This window comes from Hirundo rustica, chromosome 18 (genome assembly GCF_015227805.2).
Source record: "Hirundo rustica isolate bHirRus1 chromosome 18, bHirRus1.pri.v3, whole genome shotgun sequence".
Lineage (NCBI taxonomy): Eukaryota > Metazoa > Chordata > Aves > Passeriformes > Hirundinidae > Hirundo > Hirundo rustica.
The window spans coordinates 1,345,171-1,363,277 of record NC_053467.1 but is presented as its reverse complement, the minus strand read 5'-3'; the positions used below and the strand labels follow the sequence as shown (position 1 = coordinate 1,363,277).

Genomic DNA, 18,107 nt, shown 5'->3' with positions numbered 1-18,107 from the left:
ACCAGAGTGATGGTTGCACTCTTCCTTTTTCCTGTTCCTCCTGGAGTGGGAAGTGCCCTGGGTTGGGGAGGGGCTGAGCTGAGAGTGCCTGGAGGGACGCTGGTGTTCCCCTCCTGCCCAGGTGAGTGTGTGCAGGTGTGGGGCAGGTACAGGGTGTCCCTGTTGCTCTGAGCTCGGGGCTTTTTCCCCTCTGCAGAGCTCAGCACGTCTTCATCACAGGCAAGTGTGATTTATGCTGCTTGGCATCCTTCCCCACTGCTCATTTTTTTAGTTAATTTGTCCCTTTTTGTGGAGTTTGTCAGTTGGCTGCTTTTTTCCCTTCCCCGGCAGGTGCCTCTTTAGATTTGCAAAATGTGGATCCAAAAAGCAGTTTGGGATTTTAGTTTTTATTTCCTCTAGAAAGAGCCAACCTGAAAGCCAGGAATTCTTAGCCGAGGTGCCTGTTGGGACAGAGGTTTTTAAGGTTCAGAGCTGCACCCTTCAGGGGAAGCCCAAGGATGTGGTTCAGACAATCTCTGTGGGCCTGTAGCTTACAGATTTTCACGTGCACGGGGGTTAAAAGGAGCCAGACTCCCTCTGTGTCCAAACCTGAGCACAGTTTGGGGATTTCCTTCGGTGTGTTGTGACCAAATCCCACTCCTGTGGAGCCTGAACCTCTGGTGTGCTGCTCCATGTCCTCTTGGAGCTCTGCTCCTCCATCAGCTGCATCCCTGCCCTCATTCCCCGCTTCCCACTCCAGATCTGCCATGAGAAAATGACAATAAACGTTGTCTTTTGGGCTTTGGTTTTTTTTTTTCCCCTTGGCCATCAGGGTGAGGGGAGCCACACTTGCCAAGTCTGAGTGTTTGAGGGGCTGATGGGGAAGTGTCAGCAGCCCGGAGCAGGGACCCTTCAGGATTATTGTGGGATAGGCTTTGAATTAAAATGCAACTTCCACAAACATGTCACTTCATCCCCAGTAATTGCATTTCACTACGATGAATCTCCTGCATCCTTGTTTAACCTCGAAAAGGGCTGATTTTATATGTTAATTAAGGCCTAATTAAATTTAAATTAAATGCTTATTTGAAACACTTAATTTGACTTGCTACCAGAAATTTCAAATATCGTGGTTTTGTTGAAGGGGGAGAGAGGCTCCACTGAGGAAAAATCTATCATCTTTCGAAGCACAATTCGTGGCTTTGTGCAGAAGTGTCTGTGACAAGAAAACAGCTGAATTCTTAGTGGGTAACCAGGCTGTCTGCAGGGCACCCAAGCAGGAAACAAATGGGGTTTTAAAAGATTTGTGGTCTGAAAAAAAAACCCCAGAATGTAAATTTCCCCTAATAACTTTTGCCCTCGATAAGGGATGGCTGAAGTGTGCATTTGCACAAATTTTTTTTTTAATCAAAACTCCCAGTTGTCCCTAATTACAAAGGACTGCTCCTTGCCACGCTGCTGCTTACAGCGCTGGTGATAACCCCAAAATGTGGCAGGGAAACAAATTCTGCCTCAGCCTCCAGGAGAGCTGGGAGCACCTGGGAGTGAGGATGGGCTCCAAAAAAAACCCCTGGCAGGAAAATCATCCCAGGAGCCAGAAAAGCTGCTGCTGTTTGCTTTGCCCCTTCCTGAGGCAGTAAAGGTTGCTCAGGCCGCAGTGAAAGAAATCAATAACCTATAAAAAAACATTTTGTGGGGTGATTTGCATTAAATATCACTCCAGCATTGTAAATATTCCCAGTATGCCGCAGTCTAGAGCAGCACGTAACCTCAGCCTTCTGCTAAAACAAATGGGATTTTTTTCCAGAGTTTCCAAATGAGAAGTTTTCTCTCCATGCTCTCCCTTATTCTGCTTAAAACTGGGTGGGGATGGGACAGCTCGTGTTGGGATTGAGTCTTGTTGGGTTTTCTGGAGGTTTGGGTGATGCTGGGGAAGGGGATCAGGGGACTTGGAGGTGTCTGGGGCTGTTCACTCTGGTGAAGAGACTCAGAGAATCTCTGAGGCTGGAAAAGATCTCCAGGATCATCCAGAACCAGCTGTGCCCCATCCCCACCTCATCCCCAGCCCAGAGCACTGAGTGCCACCTCCAGGAATTCCCTGGGCACCTCCAGGGATGGGGATCCAAACCTCCCTGGGCATTTCCAATCCCTGAGCTCCCTTTCCATGGGGAAATTCCTGCTGCTGTCCACCCTAAGCCTCCCCTGGCCCATCCTGGGGCCGTTCCCTCTGCTCCTGTCCCTGTTCCCTGTTCCCAGAGCCCGACCCCCCCGGCTGTCCCCTCCTGTCAGGAGCTGTGCAGAGCCACAAGTTCCCCCTGAGCCTCCTTTTCTCCAGGCTCAGCCCTTTCCAGCTCCCTCAGCTGCTCCTTGCTCAGTTTCATTGCTCTTCTCTGGACTCAGAGGCTCCAGGGAGAGCTCAGAGACTGAAGGGGCTCCAGGAGAGCTGGAGAGGGGCTGGGGACAAGGGATGGGGGGACAGGACACAGGGAATGGCTTCCACTGGCAGGGGTCAGGGCTGGATGGGATTTTGGGCAGGAGTTGTTCCCTAGGAGGGTGGGGAGAGGCTGGGATGAATTCCCAGAGCAGCTGTGGCTGCCCCTGGATCCCTGGCAGTGCCCAAGGCCAGGCTGGATGGGGCTTGGAGCAGCCTGGGACAGTGGGAAGTGTCCCTGCCATGGCAGGGGGGTGGAATTGATGGTCTTTAAGGTCCCTCCCAACCCAAACCATCTCGTGATTCTGTGATTCTCTTGGGTTCATTTGACTGCGTAATGTTATTTTGATTGTTGGAGAATTGTCCAGACCCTAAAACCATCCTTTTATTTTATCTAAAAGATGTAAAAAAACCCCAAAAAACAAACAAATCATTTTCTTTCACAAAATCAGCTCATGGGCTTTGTGCTCCAGCACCTCCTTGGCTCCATCCCAGAGCCAAGCCACCACTGTCCGTGCTTGGAGACACAGGCAGTGAGTCCTGTGCTGTGCTGGGGTCGGGATAACCTCAGCCAGGAGGACTGAGTTAAAACAAATATGCAGGAGGGGTGCAAAAGGCTTTCTCTTGCATGACAAGCTCGTCTTTGCTCTGGAGCAGACGCAGTTTGCAAGGAGGCATTGAAAGCTTTGTGTTTTGGGTGGAGTCGGAGCAAAAATCTGCCCAAGGTGCCCTGCAGGGCTCCCAGCCACAGCCTGGGGACAGCCCCAGACAGGAGCCCAGCGCTGGGAGCAGCCACTGTCCTGCTGTGGTGTGCTGTCTGTGCCAAGACCGGCTCTTCCACAAACATCTCAGCTGGAGCTGGGAGGGCTGGAGCTCCCCGGAGCTGCTCCCAGCAGGCAGAGAGCCGGGCTGAGCAATCACTCCCTGTCACTCCTGCCCTTACAGGTGTGCTGGAGAAGCCTCTGGACAAAAAGGCCGGCAGGAACTACGGCCCTCCGGGCACCAAGAGGCTGGTGTACTTCCTGGATGACCTCAACATGCCCCAGGTGGATCCCTACGGGACCGTGCAGCCCCACACCCTGCTCAGGCAGCACCTGGACTATGGCCACTGGTACGGGGCTGTGGGGCTGGGCTCAGAGCTCTTGCTCCAGTCTGGCTGTAGCAAGGTGGGGTTTGGGTGGTGGCTGCTGCTGCCATTCCCAATAAAGATCTCTTCTGGAGGAGCTGCTTGGGGGGGCACTGGGGCAGAGCAGACAGGTAAACACACCGCACACACCGCAGCTAGCTCAGCAAGAGAGGCAAGGAGGTGTCGGAGGTGTCTAGAGGTGTCTAGAGGACACGAAGGGAAAATGGTACTTACATGTGATCGTGACACGCAAAGCAACCACACAGAGACCGGAGATTTGCAGGGCAGAGATGTTCCTCTGAGAGAGCCCCAGGCTGAGAGCCCCTCTGCCTGTTTATTTCTTACTTTATATACATTTGTGGGTCTGGCTGTGGGTTGGTTTCTGGGGTTATCACCTCCCAGCCGAATGGCCAGACCAACTGTCAGTTACAATTGTTTTCAGGTTAGAAATATGCAAACAAAGGACAGGGAATGAAAAACAAAAGTTTTGTTTATGTTACATGTGTGAGAAAAGGCAAAAACTGCTCCTAATATTGTACAGAAGCTAAAAAGACTGACTCCATCTTATGAACAATCAAAAGGCTTTAAAAAACTCAGAAAAACCAGGGTGACACTTACACACTCTCTGACTTTAAGAAGAAGGCTGAAGAAGTTTTATTATTTACAAAGACCACAGTAAAAACGAGGCAGAGGCAGAGACATTCCCAATTTTCTCAGCTGTGTGTGCGCCCAGACTCGAACAAAACCTTCCCAGCCTCGGTGACAGTGGGGTGGAAGCAGAAACTCAGGGCTGTGGGTGTTGGGGAGGATGGGCAGGAAGAGGCATGTGTGAGGTGTGTGGGAGCAGTGCCCACCTGGGGACACACACCATGTGCCACCTGTCACCTCCAGGCGGGTCCAGGCTCCCTGCCCTGCTCTCAGCAGCACCTCTGGGGTGTCGCACCCTCGGTGCTCCCGCTCAGCCCAGGGTGCTGAGGAGGGTCGTGGGCACAGCTCCGGTACCTTGGGCTGTTCTGGCGTGACCCAGGGGCTCTGCTGCACCCCAGCTCTGCCAGCAGCCCCCCATCCTTTCCTGCAGCCTGCCTGGCCCCACCCCAGGCTGGCCCACACCAGGGGCGCTGCTGTGATTTCCCAGTTCCCGTGCCGGTGCTGGGTGTGACCCGGGAGCTTTGCCCAGCGCTTGTTCCCAGCTGATGGAAGTGTCAGCGACAGGATTTGCCCCAGGAGCAGGGCGCTGTGTGCTGGGCCAGTCTCTGCCCCCTGGAGAGGGCACAGCGTGACCCCCTGAAGCCACCACAGGCGCACCCAAGGGACGGCAGCGGAGGCTGTGGTCACCACCTGTGGCTTTTGCTGTGCCCCAAGGTATGACAGGAGCAGGCTGTCGCTGAAGGAGATCAGCAACGTGCAGTACGTGTCCTGCATGAACCCCACTGCAGGGAGCTTCACCATCAACCCCCGGCTCCAGGTAAAGCCCCGCTCCGTGCCCTTGGTTTTCGGGTGGATTGTCCAGGCTCAAGGCTTCAGGAGAACCTGGAAACAGCATGGGTCTGTGATGTGACTGTAATTCCTGATGGGTAGGCAGCAGATTCGCTGCCCTTCTCCCTTCTCTGTGTTTCCTCTTGTTCTGCTGTTCAGCAGAAGGAAGAAGTCACAAGTTCCCAGCCAGCTGGACACCCACCCTCAGGAAAACGGGCTCAGACAGGCAGATTTTACCTTCCTCGAGCTGATATTTACTGCTGGGCCAGAGCTCTTGAAAGTCTTTGGTGATCAGGCATTGGAACTTGCAGCCCAGGGGAGTGGTGGAGTCACCAGCTCTGGATGTGTTCAAAAATGAGTGGATGTGGCACCCCACAGTGTGGTTTGGGATTTGTTCAAAGGTTGGTTGATGATCTCAGAGGTCTTTTTTAACCTTAACCATTCAGTGTTCTTGTTCTCTTCCTCTGCAAGTTCCTAATCAACAAAGGGTCTTCTGGGAGGTGACACCTTCCAGGGGCTGCTCCCACCAGAGACAGGCCTGGGCTTCACCAGGGGTCAGTGAGACCTTCACTCTCCAATGGATTGAGCTTTCCTTGTGAAATGCCATGGAAAAATCCCTTGTTCAGCCAGCAGAAGGTGTCACCTGCAAGCTGTCCTCTGCTGGGAAATTGGAAAGGGGACATTGTTCTTGTGGACTTCAAGTCGTGGGCATCCCAGGATGGAGGGATCACCTGGGCCAGCCTTTCCTGGGAAGTGGAGCCCCGAGGAGGTTGTTTAGTGCTGTGTCCAACCACAGAAGGGGCACTGAGAGGTAGTTTCCCATCCCTCTGACCTTTCCGCATCTCGCTTTCTCTTCCTCAGCGCCACTTCTGTGTCTTCGCTCTCTCCAGCCCTGATCAGGATGCCCTGGCCAGGATCTACAGCACCATCCTAGTGCAGCACCTGGCCAGTGGGAATTTCTCAGAGGCCGTGCAAAAATCAGCCCAGCAGCTCATTGCCCTGGCCCTGGGGCTGCATCGGAAGGTGGCTGCCACTTTCCTGCCAACAGCTGTCAAGTTCCACTACGTTTTCAACCTCAGAGACTTCTCCAATATCTTCCAAGTAAGTGCAGCCCCACTCCTGTGGCAGGGGCAGGAGCTTGTCCCAGTTTGGAGTTTGGGGATTTGGAGTTTGTCCCGATGTCACCGGCAGCTGAGGTGCCTCTGGCCCTTGGTGAGCCAAGCACAGTGTCCCACTCAGTAATGGCACAGCGTGGGTGTCCCCTGGGCTAAAGGGGTGACCTTGGGCCATTCCCTGACTCCTGACTGGTTTGGAATAGATTCCAGAGCCATCAGCCATGACTGTGGGGAAGATCAGTCAAAAGCTTATTTACTTTCCAGCCGCTGACCAACCGGGAGGGATGCACAGTTCCAGAAGGAGGAGTAGATTGAGAGAGGTTTTTAAGGGTGCTCTGGCTGGAGAAAGGACAAACTGCAGAGAGCTTTGGGCTCCTGACCTCAGTCAGCCCTTCTGTTGTGAGTGTGATACCTTGGGAAGGCTGAGCTGGAACAGAGACTGGACAGAGCCAGGGAATAGAGTAGATATTTATTAAAAGTCCTTTAAGATCCACCTTGGGCAGGACAAGAGCCTGGCCAGGGCTGCACCCAAGGTGCACCCAAAATGGGCACAAAATGGACAAAGGGTCACGAGGTCTCACACTTGGATCAGTTTTGGTCCATTTGCACTTTGGGGTTGAATTGTCCAATTGCAGCTCCAGGCTGTGAGGTCCCATCCTTCTTGTTCCTCCCTCCAGCCACCACTGTTTGTGCTTTTGGGGCTGAAAACTTGTCCCAGCTGTCCTTGGTGTGCATCAGGAAAAGGATTTGTTTTGTGTGGCTGCTGTGTGCAGAGAGCTGAGTGACCCTGAGTGTGAGCTCAGAACCCCTGGGCAGCACAGAACATGGAATACATGAAAGATAAAACTGAAGGCATCAGGTGTGATGGAGCTGGGCGTGTCTTGGTGAGCCCCACCCCACTGGTGAGGCTGTGGGGGTCCGTGGCACCACCCCACCACACAGAGAAGCTCTCCCTGGTGGGGCAGGTGCTGGGTTCTCTGAGGGCTGCTGGCCCTGAGGAGAGGACAGCAGTGGCTGGTTCAGCTGCTCTGCCAGAGCCAGGACAGCTTGGTGGCTGTGCCAGCTCGTCCTCTCAGGTGCTCAGCGTGGCACATGCAGGATGGCATTTAAAGAGCTGATAAATCAACCCAAACCAGCTTTGATTTTACCACTGAAACTGAGCTGCCAGCCACTGTACCAAAGCAAAGTTGTTCAGCTTCAGAAGTGTTGTCTTCCATCCTTGGTGAGGTTCCGTCTTTGTGTTTTCCCCAGCTTTGAAGCAGCTGGTGTTAGTGCTCAAAGAGCCTTTCAGAGTTTCAGGCTGATTAATAAAATTTGATAAATTCCTCAGCAGGCAGACCAAGGGTCAGCACCATAACCTGTTCTAAACCCCCAGCTGGCAATTTGTCACTGTCCTTGTTAACATCTGTTTCACAAAGTGGGTGCGTGGAGGTTCAGTGCCTTGTGCCTACCCATCAGACAGGAGCTGAAGGAGTGACAGACAGGGAAATCTGGGACCAGGACCTGGAACAACTCCGCTGTGTCAGGAAGGAGCCAGGCCTGTCACTGTGCTCAGCTGAACGTCAGCAGCTCTGACATGAGATGTGGGCCACGTTAAATCCTGTCTTCTATTTAATCTGGGCTTTGAGAGGCACAGGGAGGGAACAGAAGCATGTCAGTGGGAGGCTTTAATTTCTCCTGCCCAATGTGCCAGGCTTGGGGGGTAACAGAAAACGTCCTGTCCGATCCCAGCTCTGGGCCAGAGGGTGGTGACAGGAATGCTCCTCATTCTCCTTCCAGGGGATTCTCCATCCTCTTTTTTTTGTTTGTTTCTTTTTCATGTTGGCCCCAGCTCCATCCCAGCTGCAGTGACCCACAGCCATGTGTCCCTCGTGCTTTTGGGGTGCGGGGTCCTTAGATTCAGTCCCTTTAGGGGGATTTTGAATTCTATTTTAATCAGTTTAGAATCTGATGTGTTTCTCCTTCCTCCCTTTGAGCTGTCAGCTCTTCTCACCAATTTTATTTTTTTTTTCTGGAATAAATAAAATAATTTGACAGCTGTAATGACAGATGTGAAACCCAAACAATCTGAGCCATGGACCAGTGAGCTGAGAGGCCCTGCTTCACATTTCTTCCAATGCATTTAATATTTAATGTATAAATAATTAGATGTTAGGAATAAAAGCTGTCTGTTTAATTCATACCATTGAAAACCCTGTGTACTGTTAATAGGCTCAGTATAGGCGACACCTCTTTGAAATATAATTCTTTTATTCATTTTAATAGAGTTCATGGTAAACATACTGTGCTGAGCAGACAGCAACTGATATTTCCTGCAGGCAGAATGCACCTAATTAGAATTAATTGATTAAGAGAAAAGATAGCCACCAGTAACGTTTCCAAACCGTTTTTCCTTCTTGACAAAGCACCCATGGCATGGGGTTAGGATGGGAGAACCTGGGTTGGCTCTGCAGGGTCTCACCTGGGGAGAGCAGGACCCCAGCCCGGCCAGGGGAGGCTGGGTTGGGGCTCAAAATGGGTGTGATGAACATAAACCTTCAAAAGAATGTGTAAAACAGCCATTCCCAGGGCAGCCGGCTGAGGGAGGTGGTCCTGTCCCTCTGTGCTGCTTTGCCAGACCTCACCTGAAGCACTTGGGGGTCCCAGCTCCAGGGGACCTCCCAGGAAGGACCTGGAGCTGCTGGAGAGAGTCCAGAGGGGCACCAGGATGATCAGAGGGATGGGGCAGCTCTGCTGGGACAAAAAGCTGGGAGAGTTGGGGTTGTGCAGCCTGAGGATTGCTCTGAAGTGGACTCACTGTGGCCTTCCAGTGCCTGAAGGGGCTCTGAGAGAGCTGGAGAGGGGCTTTGGACAAGGGATGGAGTGACAGGACAAGGGGGAATGGCTTCCCACTGAGCTGTGGCTGCCCCTGGATCCCTGGCGGTGCCCAAGGCCAGGCTGGACAGAGCTTGGAGCAGCCTGGGGCAGTGGGAGGTGTCCCTGCCATGGCAGGGGTGGGATGGGATGAGCTTCAAGGTCCCCTCCAACTCAAACCCTTCTGGGCTGAGAAGCACCTTTGGGAGTTTTGGATGAACAAAGGACACCTTCCCTGGGCTCTTTGGTGTGGGGCTGCTCAGGTGCAGGTTGCTGTAAGGGGACTCAGCGCTGTGGCTGATGGCGTTGGAGTCCCTCAGGGTCAAGCCTGGGTTTCCTGACTGTCTTTGCTCTCCACAGGGCATTCTGTTCTCTACCCCTGACTGTCTGAAGCAGCCCCAAGACCTGGTGAAGCTCTACCTGCATGAGTCCAGCCGGGTGTACCGGGATAGGATGGCTGAAGAGCTGGATTGTGATACTTTTGATAAAATCCAGCGGGAGGTGGTGAAGAAATGCTACGATGTGAGTGTTGAGGTCTAATTCTGATGACAACGGAACAAAACAGCTTTATTGGAAGGGAAATTGGTACTGGGGGTTTTCCTTTCCCACTCTTTCACTCCTGGGCCTCTTTCCCTTTTTCCAACGTGCAGGTGCAACTGTGTGGACATAAAAAGGCTGGGACCCCGTAGTTCCCTTGGAAGATGGCTCAGAGCTGCCGTGGGTTTTCCTGTATTTGTTCTATACTATTTTCTTCTCTGTTACAGGACGTTGAGGACACTTTAGAGCAGGCCAAACGCATGAATATTTATTGCCATTTTGCCAAAGGCCTCGGGGAACCTGGCTATAGGCCAGTTCCGAGCTGGGAGGAGCTGAACCGGATCCTCGTGGAAGCCTTGGACAGCTACAACGAAGTCAACGCTGCCATGAACCTGGTACTGTTTGAGGATGCCATGTGCCACGTGTAAGGGGCTTTTCTGCCTTTATGCTCCCATCATTTATCTGTGCAGATGGTTTTGTGGAGTCTCCTGGAGGGTGTCGGAACGTGGGTCCGTGGGCTGAGGCAAATAGTCTGTAGGTCTGCAGGGCCAAGTGCCAGGTCCTGCACTTGGGGCACAACGACCCCATGGAATGCTCCAGGCTGGGGCAGAGGGGATGGAAAGCTGCTTGGGAAAAGGTCCTTGGGGTGCTGGTGACAGTGACTGGACACGAGCCTGGGTGTGACCAGTAAGAGGCCAAGGCCACCTGGGCTGTCCCAGCTCTGGGGTGGCAGCAGGGCCGGGACTGTTCCTGTCCCCTGTGCTGGCGCTGATTGCTGCCACATCTCCGAGGCTGACATTCCTCATCCCGCTCAGAACACAGTTTCTCAGGGAATAAAACACGTATTGAGAAGAGAAATAGGAAAACGCTCTTATTAATGAGGGGTTTTGCGTGCTCCAACTCAGCTGCCGCATCAGCCGCATCCTGGAGGCGCCGCGGGGGAACGCGCTCCTGCTCGGCGTGGGAGGCAGTGGGAAGCAGAGCCTGACCCGCCTGGCAGCCTTCCTCAGCTCCCTGGAGGTCTTCCAGATCACCCTGAGGAAAGGTTACGGCGTCCCTGACCTCAAGGTGAGGGGAAGGGAGTAAAGAGCAGAGCTTGCCCTGAGGGTTTGTTGTGTGCTGAGAAGCGGAATGGAGGAGGAGGATGCTGAGCCCGGGTGTGACCAGATGGGCAAGAGGACAGGGCCACCTGGGCTGTCCCTGATCTGGGGTGGCAGCAGGGCCAGGGCAGTGCCTGTCCCCTGTGCTGGCACTGCTGGGGCACCTCCAGTGCTGGGGACAGCTCCGGGACACTCAGGACAGGAAGGACATTGAGGGATTGGAGTGTGTCCAGGGTAGGGATCTGGGGATCCTTCCTGGATCATTCCTGGAGCACCAGGAATGGCTGGGGGAGCTGGGAAAGGGGCTCAGCCTGGAGAAAAGGAGGCTCAGGAGGAACTTCTGGCTCTGCACAACTCCCTGACAGGAGGGGACAGCCAGGGAACAGGGACAGGAGAGGGAATTTCTTTGGGCTGGGCAGGGGGAGGCTCAGGCTGGATATTTGGGAATATTTCTTCACTGAAAGGGCTGTCCAGCCCTGGCACAGCTGCCCAGGGAAGTGGTGAAATTCCCACCACTGGAGGGATTTAAAATGTGCCGTGTGGATGTGGCACCTGGGGACATGGGTGGCCTTGGCCACTCTGGGGGAACATTTGGATGTGATGTCCTTAGAGGGCTCTTCTAACCTAAATCATTCTGTGATCCTGAGATACTGAAACACCCCAGACCTGATGTGGTGCTGTGCAGAGCAGCAAATGCCATGCTGGAGTGTGTCTGCACAGGGCTGCAGCCACACCTGGGCTCTCCTGGCACTGATCTGAGCTGGCCAGGCCTGAGAAGGTCCCAGCCCAGCCCCGAGCACCAGCCCTCGCTGTGCTGATGTTCTCAGTGACTGGGAAGGTTCTGAATTCTCATTTCTGTGTCTGGCCTGTGCTTTGCAGCATGTAGGTGCAAGCCCTCCTGGTTTTCCCATACTGGAAAAGCTCAGCTCTCAGTGTTTACAATACCTTATAAATGTTTTTCATTTCTATCAATGCTGCTAATACTCCTAACACCAATCACCGATTATTTTACCCCACGTGGTCTCGCTACAGTGCATCTCTCACAGTTCTAATTCTCCAAAATATCTGCTCTGTTTGCAAGGCCATCATTTGGAACTTGTTTCCAGCTCAATTTCTCTCTCAACAACGTCTTCTCAATCCCATGGCCTTTCCAGCACACCTCATCTCAGAGCCTGCACACAGATGGACAAGACTCTGTGAGCTTTCAGCCAGGCTTTGGGAATCCTCTGCAAATCCATTCCTCACCTTCCCACCTGCAGGCAGACCTGGCAAACCTGTACCTGAAGGCCGGGCTGAAGGGCGTGGGCTCCGTGTTCCTGCTGAGCGACGCGCAGGTGGCGGACGAGCGGTTCCTGGTGCTGGTGAACGACTTCCTGGCGTCAGGTACAGCCCTCGTGCTCTGCTCGCCCCTCTCCCCCCTCTCCGGGGGAGTTTTGCTCCTGGTAGCACCGGGAATTCTGGAATAGACAAAGGGGCAAGCTTGTGCTTTGCTGAAGGTCGTGATGGAATGAGCTGGAAGTTGCAGGGGTTGAGCTCTGGAGTAAAAGCCGTGCCGAGGCCTCCCTGGGGAGCTGACGCCTAAAGAGGCTCCCTGGAACAGAGGCTAGACAGAGTTAAAGGAATAAAGTAGGGATTTATTAAAAACCCTTCAAAGGATACACCTTGGGCAGTACAAGAGCCCGGCTGAGGAGTGATGGAGAGATGACTGAAGGTGAAACTCAGGAGAGAAATGAGATTCTTCAGCCTGGGGAGACCTTAGAGACTCTTCCAGTGCCTAAAGAGGCTCCAAGAGACCTGGAGAGGGTCAGGGCAAGAGACAATCATTCCCTGGAAGGGTGGTGAGGCCCTGGCACAGAGAAGCTGGGGCTGTTCTGGATCCCTGGAAATGTCCCAGTTGGATGGGGCTTGGAGCAGCCTGGGGCAGTGAAAGGTGTCTGTCTTACTTGTTTCGCTTGTTGTCATCATTTGAACAAAATACACCTTTTAATCTTTTTGATGAATGAGCAGATTTCTGATTAGTGTATTACCCTAAGTGATTAGTGCCCATATTGAAAGTATCTGACTCAATAAAGATGGTTTTAATCAAATCAGAAACCAGAAAGGAAGTGAATATGTAATAAATTAAGGAAGCACTAAAAAATATATATTTGGTTGGATGCATTTTTGGCAATTAGCTGCTTAACTATTAACTTTTAAAAGTTTTTACAGTATTTTTAGCTTCTAAAACGTTTGGATGGTCTGGGAGTTATTTGGCCACTGCTGGAAATGGCCCTGAACAGCTGCAAAAATTTTACGTGTAATTAATGCATCTGCAAAACTACAATGGTTTTATAACATGCGTGGCATGTTGGGGATTTGACTGTTTCTTTTGCAATCTAATTAGACTGCAGAGCTAAAAAAAAAACAAAAAACAAAAAAGGAGATTTTTCTGTACTTTATTCTATGTTTCTTTCCCTTGTGTTCCGTAAGGAGGTTTGCTCTCGCAGGTGTTTATTTTTCAGCAGAACAACCTTGGGTGCCCCTTTGCTGCTTTTGGGGCCCGGGGGCACCGGGTGCAGGGTTTTTACCTGAGGAGGGGACTTCCCTGAGCCTCTGAAGAGGGAAGGCAGCAGCTTCCCTCTGCTCTAAGGCTACAACAACATCCAGACCTGCAAAGCCAAACGTGCCCTCTTCTCCTAGGGGAAATCCCGGATCTCTTCCCCGATGATGAGGTGGAAAACATCATCAGCAGTGTGAGGAACGAAGTCAGAGGCCGGGGGCTGGTGGATTCCAGGGAGAATTGCTGGAGGTTTTTCATCGAGCGAGTTCGACGGCAGCTGAAGGTGAGATGGAGCAAGGAGGGGTTGGTGTGGTGCCGAATGATTTTTTTTTTTGTCTTTTTCCTTTTATATATTCTCTGTGGTTTTTACACACATATTTGTATTAGTAGCTAGTTCCTATACTTTTCCCTACCTTTTCCCGGGGCAGAAGGACAAAATTCCAGATCTCCAAGCCCCAGGGGGTACAAGGCCTCTATCCTTTCTTAGTTCCTCCTGGGACCCAAGGCCAAAAAAACAAGACACATTTTCGTAAACCAAGTTTAATTTCCATTTGTGGGAGGAGGATTTGGAGAGGGTGGAACTGGGGGAAATTACCTCACCTCTCCTGTCTCAAGCTGGTAATTTTTGTCAGATACGCTAATTTGCTAAACTCCTGGGTGGAGCATCTCCCAAAGGATGCTGGAATTGTCTCAGCCATGCAGTGAGCCTGGATGGCCCATGAACAGCAGATATCCCTGCAGGGAGGATGGGTCCTGGAAGGGATAAAGAACAGCGACACACCTAGTTTGAGCAGCTGGTGATAGAATGCAGACTGCTGGGTACATCTGCATTGCAACCCAAAGCACTTACTTTACTCCTTCTGATTTATTAAAGAAATATGGGTATTGATCTAGTATCGATACCCAACTGTGACGGACAAAAACTCTCTAACAGTTTAGAGTTAGAAAGTGTGTGTTTATTACGGCTGGGCAGCACGCGGGATATTTCCCTAATTCGCACTGCGAAATTCACAGGTAAGTACAAAGTCTTTTATTTACAAAAGTGTTGAATATCCAAAATACAAATGCATATTCATACCCCTGTCACCTCCCATTCCTCGCTTCATATGCTAATTGACAAAAAGGCTATTAAGCATGTGTACTTTGTTTCTTAAAATGAGTCGGGGGTCTATTCTGGGGAGGGGTCACCTAAAATGAGGAAGTAAGATGAGTCTTCCTCGGCCTGACCTTTCTACCTTTTCAATGCATTCGTGACAAATGATTCCTTGGTAGAACTTACAGTTTCCTGTGTTCAATGGGTCCTTTAAGCAGGAAATCTGCAGCTATCTTATGTCCTATTTACCACATTTTGTTTTTCATTACAAGGACAACTACATAAACATAAACCTGACAATAAATGAGTTACAAGATCCGGGGTAGCTTATCTAAGATCCGGCTTCTGTTAACTGCGAACAAAGATTACCTATCTACTTCAGCTAATTCAGCAACTTATTATCTTAACTTTCCTAAAAAATCCTTAGTTCCTCAAAATTAACATCTCACTTCAACACTGTCTAAATTCTGCTCTAGGGAGCCTCTCCAGGCACCAGGTGGGGTGGGATCCTCCCCGGGAAGGGGCTGCAGGGGCAGACCCCGCTCCCCCTGCTCCTCAGTGCCCCCCGTGCTCCTCAGGTCGCGCTGTGCCTGTCGCCCGTGGGCCCCAGGCTGCGGCTCCGCGGCCGCCGCTTCCCGGCCCTGGTCAGCTGCACCACCATCGACTGCTTCCAGCCGTGGCCCCGGGAGGCCCTGGAGTCCGTCAGCCTCAGCTTCCTGCGGGACATGGACGCCCTGCAGGTGAGCAGCCAGCCCAGCTCCTGGGGGGCACCCTGGGGACACGGCTGGCCACAGCCAGGAGGCTTGGGCTGCCCTGCAGCGCAGCCAGGGCAGCCGGTGGCTGTCCAGAGGGGCAGCGCTGAAGTGCATTAAACCCAACCAAACCAGCACTGAGGCACGTTCCGGGGTTTGGTTTGGAGAGCCGTGGACCCTGGCGGCAGAGCCACGGGCACCGCGCTCCTGTGTGCCAGGAGCTGGTGGGGTGTCACTTGGAGCTGGTGAGGTGTCACTGGGAGCTGGGGAGGTGTCACTGGGAGCTGGGGAGGTGTCACTGGGAGCTGGTGAGATGTCACTGGGAGTTGGTGAGGTGTCACTGGGAGCTGGGGAGGTGTCACTGGGAGCTGGGGAGGTGTCACTGGGAGCTGGGGAGGGGTCACTGGGAATTGGTGAGGTGTCACTGGGAGTTGGTGAGGTGTCACTGGGAGTTGGTGAGATGTCACTGGGAGCTGGTGAGGTGTCACTGGGAGTTGGTGAGGTGTCACTGGGAGCTGGGGAGGTGTCACTGGGAGCTGGGGAGGTGTCACTGGGAGCTGGGGAGGGGTCACTGGGAGCTGGGGAGGTGTCACTGGGAGTTGGTGAGGTGTCACTGGGAGCTGGTGAGATGTCACTGGGAGTTGGTGAGGTGTCACTGGGAGCTGGTGAGGTGTCACTGGGAGCTGGTGAGGTGTCACTGGGAGCTGGGGAGGTGTCACTGGGAGCTGGGGAGGTGTCACTGGGAGCTAATGGCACTGCCAGGGAAAGGACAGCTCTGCCAGCACAAGGGCAGCCCCAAACCTGCACAGAAAATAACCTGCTGCTCTCGCCGCTTCTGTCTGAGCCTCTGGAATTCTCAAGGGCAAAAATAGGTCAAGTTCTCAGCGATGACAATCTGCTGCTAGAATAGAGATTCGTTTCTGTTTATTTAGCTTTTTCCAGGCAGGGTTTAGGAAGAATAAAGCCTACAATGTTTCTTTTTAGGAGTGTGCACTTTTCCCATTTGTACAGGAGGAAAGCCCAAATTTATACTTAAAAGAGCTGTTATTTTGTAGCGAAATTGCTTGGAATTAGATAATGCGGGAGATAAAAAGAGGTATAAAGTACATGAGCAGCAAAGTTATTTTAGAGATAACAGTGAAAAGGGATCAGCTTAGGTGTCACACCCTGGATTGTGCTGCAGCAGAATGAAAAGTTACCGAATTCCTTTATATTCAGCACAGATCCCATGTTAAATATAGTTTTCTATTTAAAACTGTTTCTCCTCATCTTCCCATCTTACCTTTAGGACTCAGTCAAGGATTCAATAAGCAAATTCATGGCCCACGTCCACATCAGCGTCAACGAGATGTCCCGGCTGTACCTGAGCAACGAGCGCCGCTACAACTACACCACCCCCAAGTCCTTCCTGGAGCAAATCAAACTCTACCAAACTCTGCTGCTGAAAAAGGACAACGATTTAAAGGCAAAAATGCAGCGCCTGGAGAACGGCCTGGAGAAGCTCAAGAGCACCTCTGCACAGGTGAGGACTCCTTGGGGTTGGTTCTCCTCGTTGTTCGTGTCTGGTTTGAGGGAGAACTTTACAGGGAAGAAATTTGTGCTGGCTCTAGTCTGGCTTGAGCTGGGTTTCTGGAGGAGCAGAAGTGACGCTCTGCACTGGAGAGGAGAATGGAGAGGTGTGTGTCCACTCTCTGCTGTTTGGGAGGTAACTGAAAGATTTTGGTAAATAAAATGGGATTGGGGTCCAGCTGACTCCGCCATCATCTTTTAATGGTTACGTTTCAGCTGCGGTGAAAAAACAGCTTAGGAAACATAGGACAGTCAGGGATTTTTGGCGTTGCATCCAGGAAATCTACAATAACTCCAGCAAGACTCTTTCAAACTAAATAGTGCATGCTGTTAAAATGAGGCTGGTGTTCATTTTTCCTTCCGTGATGCTATCCATCTTTGAGGAAAGCTAATACATGTCTGAAATGCACATCAGTCATCCCAAAATCCCCCTGCTAAAGACTCACACTGGCACTCTCCTCTGGCAGTGACTAGAGGTTGTTCTGGGTGTTCCCCAAACCTCTCAGCATCTCCGCTCCCGTTTTGCTCTCCATTTCATATTCTATTAACTCTTACAAATGTTTGCTTACAAAGCTTCCACAGCGGCAAATGAGGCTCTCCTGCAGCTGCTCCGGAGGATTGCAGGGGGTTGAGGAGGAGGAAGGACTGGCAGCTCCATCCCCTTCCACACACTGAGGGCATCAATCACCTTTGTCACGCTGCAGGGGACACACGCCTGCCTGGAGGTGATGGATGGGCTGGGCTGGTGCCTCTCAGCTCTGATATCTCCATCTCCCTCCCCACAGCCTCTGCTCAGGGAGCAGGACACAGCGGGGGTGGGCACTGCCACGTTCCCTGCACAGGTTCCAGCATCTCCTTTGTGGGGATGGGGTGGCAGAGAGCACTGGTGGCACCCAGCAGAGCCCTCACTGCCCAGCACACCTCAGCTCAGCTCAGCTTGTCACCAAAGCTGTGGGGAAAACAAAAACCCTCCAACAGCGGTGTTAGTGTGAGAGAATCAAGGCAGCATTATTATTATTATTATTATTATTATTTTATTACAGAAATCATTTCATCCGCACATAGCCTGGGTGCGCAGAGAAAATCGTTCTGTGACACGTGAATTTTACCAGATTTTTCACCAACTTTGTACAGTCAGAACCCAGGGTTCTGTTAGCTCAGCGTTCCTTGGTTCCAAGTCAGGGAGGTCTCAGTATCTGGTTTCCTGCTGGTCACAGATCTCTTCCCTCTGATGTTAATTAGGTTCTTGTTCTCTCTCTCTTTTCCCAGACCAGGTGTCTGACCACGGTCGTTAATGATCCTTGATGATCGTTATCTTTTGTGTATCTTCTGTGCCATTCCCAGTCTGTTGAGATGCTAAATTCATCAGGCCTTGCCTGATGCCCTGGAAAGAAACTTGAATTCCCTTCCCCGGGGACAAACGCCAACAAACCTGACTGAAGTCATAAAATTAAAAATTTTAAACTTGGTATATTTTCCAACAACCTCACCTCACCCATGCAGGCAGTAGTTCTGATGGACCTGGGTGGTGCTGCTG

The 18,107-nt window shown here is 52.0% G+C and overlaps 1 protein-coding gene across 1 annotated transcript in view; it reads left to right on the top strand.

Annotated features, from left to right (window-relative positions):
- The window catches only part of DNAH9 (dynein axonemal heavy chain 9), a 145,594-nt gene that overhangs the window by 47,451 nt on the left and 80,036 nt on the right, over positions 1–18,107 (top strand). The window contains exons 31-40 of the mRNA XM_040081678.1: positions 3,356–3,521; positions 4,899–5,001; positions 5,874–6,113; positions 9,341–9,502; positions 9,745–9,941; positions 10,423–10,585; positions 11,877–12,000; positions 13,297–13,439; positions 14,828–14,989; positions 16,290–16,523. Coding sequence (XP_039937612.1) covers positions 3,356–3,521; positions 4,899–5,001; positions 5,874–6,113; positions 9,341–9,502; positions 9,745–9,941; positions 10,423–10,585; positions 11,877–12,000; positions 13,297–13,439; positions 14,828–14,989; positions 16,290–16,523 — 1,694 coding nt within the window. The remainder of the gene's footprint in view (positions 1–3,355; positions 3,522–4,898; positions 5,002–5,873; positions 6,114–9,340; positions 9,503–9,744; positions 9,942–10,422; positions 10,586–11,876; positions 12,001–13,296; positions 13,440–14,827; positions 14,990–16,289; positions 16,524–18,107) is intronic.